Genomic DNA, 10,890 nt, shown 5'->3' on the forward strand with positions numbered 1-10,890 from the left:
CAACTTGCCCCCTCCCTCTCAGGTCAGCCAGTTCCGGACTGGGAAGCTTGTGGCCCAAGGCAGCCGGAAGTGGAAACTGCTCAGCTGGAGCGCTTGCTGAGCAACGACGTCTGCTCTCTGGGCCTCCGAGTTCCCATCAGCACGAAAACCACAGGAACTCCCAAGACTGTCGTCACCGGTGTGGGTGACCACTCTCGCCTCCACGTGCAACACGTGTACGCCATTGGGTAGAGGCTGCTGGCGCCCGGCCAGGCGGGCGCGATGGGCGGGCGGCGGCCTAGTCCTGGGCCCGGAGCCCCAAGCGAAGGCCCACTGCCGCCCGCCGCCGCCCCGCCCTCCCCCGGCTCGGGGCGGAGCCTCCGCCTGGCCGCCCCTTTATCTGCCCGCTTGTAGCCGGGATGCAGAGGGCCGCCGAGGGCCGCCGGGTCGCAGTCGGGCCTCCTTTTGCAACTCGGTACCGGGATGGGGGAAAAGTGGGAGGGGCGGGCGGCGGGCAGAGGGGGCTCTCCCCGCGGGGCGGAGCGCGGGGAGCTGTGTGCAGCCGAAACTCGGGGCTAGGTGAGGTGGGGGCACGTGGGGAGGGAGTGGGAGGCTGACAGCGGGGATCAGCTAGAGTGGGGGCGCCACTGAGGAGGGACTGGAGCAGGAAGGAGGAGCGGAGCTGGAGGCCGAGAGTCTCAGGGAGGAGTGGGAGGAGACTGGAGGAGAGGGGCCATCAGAGCCGGAGGGAAGCGCATCTGTGAGGGAGTGAGCAGAGGCGAGAGCTGGCCTAGGAGGGCCGTGGTGTCTTGGAAGAGAATAGGCACGGAGCACGCTCCTTCCACTGAAGGAGGAATCTAGTGAGATTCTGGGGGCAAAAAGGGGCGTGAGTACCTGGAACTGGGTGATGTGAGGGGCTTCCAGTTGGGAAACCGGAAACAGTGGTAAGAGCGCTGCTGGGGCTCAGAGGGGCTCTTGCTCCAAAGCAGCTTAGGTCCCGTGGGAGGAGGAAGCCTCCTTTGGTGTCGGGAGAGCATGAGGTTTCCTCCCACTCAGTGAGGGAAGCACTTGCCTCAGGACTATAGGCTTTGAGGACCTCTAGAGGTTTCCCTGGGGCATGCCACCGGCCCCCCCCTCCCCCTCCACTCCGCCCCAAGCCTGGTGGGAGTGAGAGGTCAGGTCTGGCCAAGGCTGGGGAGTTTAAGAGTTAGATGTATTCTCAGGGCCTGGCTGGCTGCTCCTAGGTGGATGTCCCATTAGAGACGGACTCAGCCTCCCATCATGTGGTTTGTGCCACCGCTGAGCCCCTTAGTGAGAGGCTGCTTTTCCCCAGCCTCAGTTTCCCTGCCAAGAGGTCAGTGGTGAAACTGGTCAGTGGTAAAACCCAGGTCCCTTTTCTGTCCCCCTGGGCTGGAAACTAGCTAGTTCACCCAACCTCTCTGGGCCTGCTTTCCTCCACCAGGTGCTTCCTTTTCCTCAGAACAGTTCTGAGTCTGAGAGCCTAGGAATTCTTTTAAGAGTGATTTATTTCATGCTGATCACACTTTCCAGTACAAATGGAAGCCCAAAGTGCAGTTACAAAAACAAAAGCGTTTTCTGTTCAGTTTTGGGAGACATGGAGGAAACTTTTCTTTAAACACGTTGGGTAGAACTGGGGAATTGGTTTGCATTGAGGGAGGTGACCCAGTTGCTGAGATATCAAGAAGCCAGCCAGGGATGAAAACTTTGCTTGTACAATCTGTGGCCACCCACTGGGTGCCTGGGAGTTGACCACAGCAGTTGAAGGGCAAGAGCACTGGTTTTGGAGTAAGATGTGCTCTGCCATCCTGCCTCGCTCTGGGGCAGTGACAACAGCTTAGCCACAGGTTCAAAGAGTTGCTGAGAGGGAGAGGTGAAATGTGTGTAAAAGTTCTTTGTAAACAGCAAGCTACTGTAAATTATTAATGTTAGTGCCTAGTCTTATTTTTTATTTTTTTTAATTTTTGCGGTACGCGGGCCTCTCACTGTTGTGGCCGCTCCCGTTGCGGAGCACAGGCTCCGGACGCGCAGGCTCAGCGGCCATGGCTCACGGGCCCAGCCGCTCCGCGGCATGTGGGATCTTCCTGGACCGGGGCACGAACCCGCGTCCCCTGCATCGGCAGGTGAACTCTCAACCACTGCGCCACCAGGGAAGCCCAGTGCCTAGTCTTATTAATAATATTTCAGGCTCTACCATATTGTGTCATCCTTGTCAGGACCCCTCAAGAGGGTTTACCTCTGACAGCCCCATTGTTAACACTGGTCTGGCTTTTTTGTTATTTTTATCTAATGAGGTTAAACTTTGCCTTTCATGGCAAGATAAAGTTGTCTTTAAGGGAGTTCCTGAAACATCAGGGCCCAGAGAAGCAACAATGAATATTTTGCATGCCAGGAAGGAGGCAAAAGAGGAAGTAGAATTATAATCAAATGATACTTAAAAGAGTTAGGTGCTATTTAGTTAGGCTGTTAAGCTCCAAATGGGCAGGGTATTAATACCCTTAGGGGTTACCCTTAGCTGTTAATTAGCTGGACTATTAGTTCTATGAGGGCGGTGTTTTAACTGCTTTTTTCACTGCAGAAGCTTCAGCTCTTGACACACAGTAAGCCTAAAACAAATATTGCTGGAATGTCTCAGGCGCTGAAGGGCCCTTTGAAGTCATTGGTGAATTTACTCTGTCCTTTGACATTTGGAGAAACAGGGCCAAGCGCGGAAGGGACTTGTCCAGGGTCACACTGGGATTGAGTGGCTGAGTCAGGACTAGAATCCAACAAAGATAGTGGAGCCCATGCTGTGCCAGAGCCAACACCTAGCTAGCATCTGTGACTTTGTTTTGCTTGAGGTAGCTATTATTATCCTCCGATTTCAAATGAAGAAACAGGCCCAGACAGGTAAAGGGACTTTAGCAAAGTCACACAGCTGGTAAGTTCCAGACCTGAAATCCCATCCTCACATAAAAATGGGGACCTGGGTTCTCTTGAAATATCTGCCCGAGGTGAGAGGTAGGTGCCCTCCCTGGGGGGAGCAGCTCTCTCCAGTTCTCATGGTTACCACCTGGGTGGCTTCTCTCTGGGCTGGATTTTCCTGGGCCCAAGGGCATTTCATTTGTGTGGGTGAGCCCTGTCAGGGCAGGGAGCCTGTCTGCCTCGTTCACCATGTGCCCCTGTCTTGTGCCTGACATATAGTAAACACTGAGTAAAATCTGTGGGATGGGTATAACCCAGGGCTCTCCCACTCCAAAGCCTATTCATTACCCCATCCCCACAACTTGGTCTGCTGTTTTGCCCCCAGAGGTATCAGGGGGAGACCAGGAGGAACTAGGGGTGGCAAGCCTTGGTTGAGGAAGGAGGTGAGGAGGTTGACCTTGAGTTTAGAAAAGGGTAATGTGAATTGGGAGGGCTGGGGAGTTAGGAGAGGAGAGGAGGAAGGTGCTGCTCAGATTGACAGAATTCCCACCTGGGCCCTGGAGATCCCAGTTCTGAAATTCAGCCAACCCAGGAGCCTCCCAAACCTGCAAGACGTGCCCCAACCAGGCCACAGGCCTTTTGCATTACCTGCTAGCACAGTCTACCCCCTCTACCCTCCTGCTCTGGGATGGGGCTCCTGGGGCTGCTGAGCTTGAGGCCCTTTTCTCTGGGGATTTCACTTCCCAGCCACTTCTCTTGGGTCAGTGGGCAAGTGCAAATCTTCAGAGCCCTGTGAATCCAGGGAGGTTACTCTGAATGGTCTTTGCTGAGAACACTTTAATTATTAAACTCCAACCAAATTCCCTTGGTCCCTAAATGCATCCTCAGAGAAGGGTAAAGATTTAAAGAGACAGTTAACTTTCTAAGGCCTCCAAACCCAGTGGAACCAGCTATCAAGGGCTAAAAGAGGACCGAGTTTTTTAAGAGAACCCCAAGTAAATTTTTCAAGCTGGGAATATTTTAAATACTAATACTCAGGCTGGGGATATTTCAAATACTACTACTCTTAATAATAATAATTACTACTACTATTAGTAATTAATACTAATAATAGGAATCATTTATTGAATCCCTAAACAGTGCTAAAACTGTTCTCATAAATTTAATCTTTGTAGCAATCTATGAGGTAGATAATATAATTCTTATGTGGGAGCTGAGGATCAGAGAAGGTGAGACACTTGTCTTAGGTCACACAGCTAGTATATTATGGAATCAGGAGTCAAACCTGGTTTGTCCAAATCTGAAGTCCATCTCCTTCACGAGCCTTTAGAGTGTCTCTTTTCTCCTTGGTTCCTAACTTCCTTTCATTGTGATTCCCAGTGAGTAGAGGACAGAAGCCAGTCAAGTTTGCCTCACATCGAACCAGGCCCTGGACACCTGGTCTCAGCCTAGCTTTGCCCGCCTTGCTGTGTGATCTTGGGTAAGTCACAACATTTCAGCTAGCCCTCAGTTTCCCCAAATGTTTCATGCCAAGGTTAACCACGAGCTTCCTTCTGCAGCTGAGGCCTGGCTAGGGATGCAGAGTTTAGCCTGGATTTGACCAACGTGGGAGTGGTGATCGGGGGAGGGGAGAGGGTGGAGGTTGTCTTTAGCCCCACCCTCTGGTGACATCACACAAGACCCCTATAGTCCCTGGAAGCCCCACCCCTATAGACCCTCACCTGTGGAAGTGCCACCCAGTGCTTGGCATCTGGCGAATTTGCCCTGTTCCACAGCAGAAGTCATCAGCCCCTGGGTTCAAGAGAAATCCTTAGGTAACCAGTGCAATTAGGGAGACTTGGAGGGGGGCCATGGAGGTGTACTGGATTGGGGTGGGATGCCTGGAACAGCCAGGTTCTGGCAGCCTGGTGGGCAGACTACTCAAAGGATGCCCTGAGGGTGCCCTCTGAATACTCACCCTCATCCTTCTGGCTCTTGCTAGACTCCTGCCCCTGCTTCTTTCCCCTGGATCCAGTGCCCCTTTCCATGGAGTCAGGAGATGGGAACTAACTCTGAAAATAGAGCTATTCAAATGGAATGGGGCCACTGGTCTAAAGGTCTAAAGGAAATAGGGCAACTTGACCTCTGTCATCCCAGTATGCAGCCTCTGGGTTCTGTGCTTAGGGCCCACTGTGTCTGGGGGAGGGGAAGGGCTGCGAGTGAGCTATCGCCCACCTGAGGAGGTAGCTGTGAGCCAGGGCTTCATTGGTGCAGAGAGAGTGGGTAGCTGGCAACTGGGTGAGTCTGAGGTCCCTGGATGCAAGTCAGTTGCTAGAAGCCTAAGGAAATAATTTATGGGAAAGGACCTGGTTGCCTGCTTTAGACCAGTGTTTTCCAAAGTAGTTCTTTGGGATGCAGTTAGGTGTGACAAGAAGCAGGGCAGCAGGAGTGGCTGAGAGTATCTGTGCTTTGCAGTCGGGGAGCTGGGTCCGGATCCTGGCTCCATCTCTCTCTCTCCCTCTCCTTCTCTCTGTATGGCCTTGGCTAAGGAGCTCCCAACCTCTCTGAATTTCACTCAACAACAAAATGGGCATAGTAATACCTACCTTACAGGCTAGTTATGAGAATTAATTGCAACAAGGCTATGAAGAGTGAGCATATAGTAAACACTTACTACATTTCAGCTAGCTTTATAATATAATCATTACTGGGAAAGGAATCCTTGGTCATGTAAGCTTGGCAAATGTAGGTTCAACAAAGTGAAGCAGCCTTCTTTGGTCAGACCTTCTCCGAGCCTTTAATATGCTGTTATTACTTGGGAAGTTCTAAGAGTGGGATGTGGAGCATCGGACTGGACTTGACAGATCACAGGGACTCAGGAACTAAGGCACCATCGAATGTCATCATTCCCTGGTCTTTGCCCTCATGGTGGAATGGAAACGTGGCTGGATTGGGCAACTCTGGGGAAGGGCTTGCTGTCTCTGGGCTCTTGTTTTCTCAATGTAAAACAAAAGAGCTGCGAGATGCTTTCAGAGGCCTTTTCTGGTCCCCTGAAGTTCTGAGTTGGGAAGACAAAGTTGTAGACAAGGGTAAAGGCCAGACTGTTGAGGCTAAAGCCCTGTCTCTTGGGGAGGAGAAGAAATCCAGTGCTGGCTCCTCAACCAGGGGAGTTCTTATGCTCTGGACAGAAGTGGCCCCACTAATTAGTTCATCAGCAAGGTCTTCTTCCTAAACCTGCCAGGCTGTCTGGAAATAGAAAGTAGTGGTGTAATGACATTTAATTCTTTCCTCCCTACCAGATGAGGAAAGGCCAGAGAGCAGAGCTGACTCCAGAATGTAATGCAGGAGGAGCTCAGGGATGCAAATCAGGCTCGGGGTGTGGAGGTGTGTGGGCTGGGGGCTTGTCTTGATGTTGCCTTTGCATAGCAAGCACATTGCATTTACTTGGACCATGTGCGAATTATTGGGTGGCTTTGGGGGTGATCACGGTGCTGCTGGTGGCGGGGAACTTGAGTGCAGATCTTCTTGCCTCTTAGAATGACTGGTGCAAAGGAAGTTGCAATAAATATCTGATGAATGATGGACAGAGTACATCTGGCTGCTGAGTCCAATAAGCTTCTTGGGGGAGAATATGAGGGAGGGGAGTTGTCTGTCTAGCTGGTTGTCTGGCTAGTTTTTCAACAGATATTTGATTTAATGAATGAAACAGTGGATAATGATAAGCCTGAATTAAGCAATTGGTACCAGGCAAAAGCAGTATATAATTATGAAATGATTAATAGTACTTGCCACCTTGTTTTGCAAAGGGCAGTTTAAGGAAGTGGTTAAGATTGCAAACTGAGTTTATATCATGCCTCTGCCACTTCCTAGGCAGGGTACTTAACTTCTCTGTGCCTCAGTTTCCTTATATGAAAAATGGGCATAATGATAATACCTATCTGATAGGGTGCTATGATGCTTAAATGAGTCAAATATGCATAAAGTGCTTAAGACACGGACACATAGCACATGCTGTGTAAGCATTTGCTATGCTTTGTTTTCCTCTCTGTTACCTCTACCATATCATGAAGTTCCTGAAGGCAGGGATCAAATTCTTTTCCACTCTCCTGCCCACCCCCACCTTTGGGACCCGGCACAGGACATGAAGCAGAGAAGGGGCTCAGTAAGTGTTTGCTAAATGAATGAATGTGTTTTAAATGCTAAATTGCATAACCCATTATAGATCTCCCACAGGGAGAAGTAAGGGGGCATTAAGGAAGTCCCCCGGAGGTGACAGCTTGTACTGGTTTTAAAGGATTTCAGTAGAGGGAAAGGAAGTTGGCACAGGGTCTGACATTTGGGTTAGGTGGGAAATGAGGGTGGGAGCAGGTCATGGGGTCTTGAATGCCAGGTGAGGGGTTAGATTGGATTTATTTGCAATTAGCAATGGTGGAAGGACTGGAGGGGGGAACTTTTGAGTGAGGGTGTGGCTGAGGGAAAGGGCTGTTTTTATAGGATCAGTTGTTACTAGGGTCTTTTGGGAAAAAAAGTGGCTTTTCGAGTTGGGCCTTGAAGGCTATGAAGTATTATCAGGATGCTATTATGTTGTTTTTTCATTCAACAAACATTGAGCACCAGCTACCTGCTAAGCACCAGGGGTTCACAAAATAATAAGACAAACTGCCTACCCTGGAGGAGCTCACATTAAAAATTTAATGCCCGTGAGAAGTATTATAATGGTCAAAGGATTGTAGGCACTCCAGTTAGAGGGATCATCATCGGAGGACCTCCAGGGAAAGTGTCACAGAAGAAATGGGTTTTGAGGGATGAATAAGAGTCTGCCAGATGGGCAAGATGAGGTAAATGGCTCAGATGGAGGGAACAGCTTGTGCAGAGCTATAGACATGTGAAACAGCAGGCCCACGGTTTTGATGAGGCTGTGGCTGGATGTGAAATGCACTGTGGTTGAGTAATAAGGCTAGGAAAGGTAGTAGGGACCAGATCATGTAGGGTGATGGAGGGTCAATGGCAGACCCTGGCCACTCCGAAGGAGTTAAAGGTAGAGGCAGCAGATCTGTTAGCAAGGTCATTGTCAGGTAAACACTGATGGCAACATGAACACAGGAGAAAACAATGAGGGTTGCTGTATAGAGCCTGGACTGGAAAGAGGTAGGATGACATAGTGAGCCTCTTTAACACATGCCTCAAACATTTACTGAACACCTACTATGTGCCAGGCACTGTTCTAGGCACTCGAGATACAATAGGGAGAAGAACAATCATGAGTCAGAGCTGAGCTCTCCCTTAGGACAACTCCCCTCCTCTTAAACTCAGTGTAGGGATAAGGGGGTGGGGAAGAGCACAGCCCCCCAGCTGCTGCTCATGGGGCAGGAGGGTGAGGACACCAGCCCCCTAACCTTGCTCGGGCCTCTCTCCCAGCTCCTCGCCACGCCCACAGCCATGGCCACAATGGTGGCCCAGAAGCTCAGCCACCTCCTGCCCAGTTTGCGGCAGGTCCACCAGATGCCTCAGCCGTCTGTGCAGCCAGAGCCTGTGTTCACGGTGGACCGAGCCGAGGTGCCGCCCATCTTCTGGAAGCCATACATCTATGTGGGCTACCGGCCGCTGCATAGGACCTGGCGCTTCTACTTCCGCACACTGTTCCAGCAGCACAACGAGGCGGTGAACGTCTGGACCCACCTGCTGGCGGCCCTGGTGCTGCTGCTGCGGCTGGCCATCTTTGTGGGGACCGTGGACTTCCGGGGAGACCTGCACGCCCTGCCCCTCTTCATCATTGTTCTTGCCTCCGTCACCTACCTCTCCCTCAGTGCCTTGGCTCACCTCCTGCAGGCCAAGTCCGAGTTCTGGCATTACAGCTTCTTCTTCCTGGACTACGTGGGTGTGGCTGTGTACCAGTTTGGCAGTGCCCTGGCACACTTCTACTATGCCATTGAGCCTGCCTGGCATGCCCAGGTGCAGACCTTTTACCTGCCCATGGCTGCCTTTCTCGCCTGGCTTTCCTGCGCTGGCTCCTGCTACAACAAGTACATCCAGAAGCCCGGCCTGCTGGGCCGCACTTGCCAGGAGATGCCTTCGGCACTGGCCTACGCACTGGACATCAGCCCCGTGGTGCACCGCATCCTCGTGTCCCCCAGCCCTGCCACGGACGACCCGGCTCTTCTCTACCACAAATGCCAGGTGGTCTTCTTTCTGCTGGCGGCCACTTTCTTCTCTGCCTTCGTGCCTGAGCGCTGGTTCCCTGGCAGCTGCCATGTCTTTGGGCAGGGCCACCAGCTCTTCCATGTCTTCTTGGTACTGTGCACGCTGGCTCAGCTGGAGGCCGTGGCGCTGGACTACGAGGCCCGGCGGCCCATCTATGAGCCTCTGCACACCCGCTGGCCCCACAACTTCTCCGGCCTCTTCTTGCTTACTGTAGGCAGCAGCATCCTCACTGCATTCCTTCTGAGCCAGCTGGTACGGCGCAAACTCAGTCTCGATCGGAAGACCCAGTGAAGGGGGGTGGCAGCTTTTAGGGAGGGAGGTATAGTGGGGGCCCAAGGGTCCGGGCTTGGCTCCAGATGGGAACAAGGCCTGATAAAATTGCTTGTGTCTGGCCCGCAGTGACTTCTCTGTGCACGCCTCAGCTGCCAAGGGGGGCACTGGCCAGTCCTTGGATTTGAGGATTGGCTGGAGCTGCTGGGGTCCACTTCAGGGCCTGCCTCAGCTCCCTGCCCTGGGAGAGGGAAAGAGAAAGATGTGGGGCACCCTGGTTTGCCTCCCCCCATTGCCTCTCACTTAGGGGTGAGGATGGAGGATCAGCTGGGGCCAAGACCCTGGCCTGGGCCTTCCAGATTATCTCTGAGGGGTTGAAGTTGGGATTTAGGTCAGAGTCAAATATGAGCTGAGAGATAGAGGAAGCGTCAGCAACTGCCCTCTACCCAGATTTCACTGGTGGATAGGGAAAGGGCAGGCCCAAAATGTGTGCAGGATCTTACCATTCTTGAACCCCAGCCTGAAGTTTTGGTGCTGCAGAGAGCCCCCAAAGATAGAAGATTGTGCCAGGTAGAAATGGATCCCATCCAGTGCCCCATACCTCTTCAGCCACTATCCCAGACAGTGAGCCCTGACCCTCCTAGCTCTGGCCTCTACGTCCCACACATCCTGTTCCCAGTGTCTTTCCTGGTTCCCTTGTTCATGATTCAGTGTTTATCCATTCAGTGTTTCTTGGGCCTCTGCTCAGAGGCAGGCCACTGACTGGGCTCCGTGGATCAATGCAGGATGGTAAAGGCTTTAATATCGGAATGAACTGTCAGGGGAAGCACTGAGGAGGGAATAATTAGTGTTGCCTGGGATCCTCAGGGTCTTGGGTTGGGGAGGGTGAATAGGAGTTTACAGATGGAGAAGAGGAAGGGCATTCCAGGTAGAGGGAAAAACCTGTCCAAAGGCCAAGAGGTATGGAAGAAGGAGTTCACTGCGGCTGGAATTAGGAGTGGTCTGGACTCTGATGTCCTGGATGCAATAAAGTGACTGTGATAAGAGCTGCCTCTTTGCTTTTTGTCTCCTATCCTAGAGAGGGAGGCCTGGTGCCCCTTGAATCTGTTCACTGTGTTGGAGGAGGTTTTCATGGGGAGGCTGGGGGTGGGCATAGGGAGGAGGGGACAGATCCTGTCTTATCTTTGCCTGTGGGTGGGGTTGGGGTCTTATTCACTATATATGTGAACTTTTTTTTTTGGTAGGAAAGGTGGGGCAGTTTTATTACTAAATAAGTTTTAGAAGTTAAAAGAATGTGTTTTAAAATACATGATTTGACAAAGATTTCACTTTTTGGTTTTTCAATCAAGGAAGATCTTATATGTTAACTTTTATGATATATGTTAATGTTTACAGTGTTGCCTTTTCCACAGTACATAAGCAATGTATGGTAATATATGTACAGTGAAGGAAAATTAGGAAGTACAGGTAAGAAAAGCAAAAAAACCCCTGAATGAATAAGAAATGTCACTCCACTGCTAAAATATCCTGTTATACATA

The 10,890-nt window shown here is 51.5% G+C and overlaps 1 protein-coding gene across 4 annotated transcripts; it reads left to right on the forward strand.

Annotated features, from left to right (window-relative positions):
* The first annotated feature begins 202 nt into the window (after positions 1–202).
* Positions 203–10,397, forward strand: PAQR7 (progestin and adipoQ receptor family member 7). Of its 4 annotated transcripts, none has more exons than XM_027109637.1 (3): positions 203–454; positions 4,282–4,381; positions 8,299–10,397. In XM_027109637.1, exon 3 carries the CDS (start codon positions 8,320–8,322, stop codon positions 9,370–9,372), a length of 1,053 nt encoding a protein of 350 aa, XP_026965438.1. In that variant the 5' UTR covers positions 203–454; positions 4,282–4,381; positions 8,299–8,319; the 3' UTR covers positions 9,373–10,397. The 4 variants fall into 4 exon arrangements, with proteins under 4 accessions (XP_026965438.1, XP_026965439.1, XP_026965440.1 ...); XM_027109638.1 differs by lacking the exon at positions 203–454 and adding an exon at positions 455–558; XM_027109639.1 differs by lacking the exon at positions 203–454 and adding an exon at positions 589–923.
* Positions 10,398–10,890: the final 493 nt, after the last annotated feature.

Source organism: Aethalodelphis obliquidens, unplaced genomic scaffold (genome assembly GCF_003676395.1).
Source record: "Aethalodelphis obliquidens isolate GAN/ISIS:26980383/991018 unplaced genomic scaffold, ASM367639v1 scaffold9, whole genome shotgun sequence".
Classification (NCBI taxonomy): domain Eukaryota; kingdom Metazoa; phylum Chordata; class Mammalia; order Artiodactyla; family Delphinidae; genus Aethalodelphis; species Aethalodelphis obliquidens.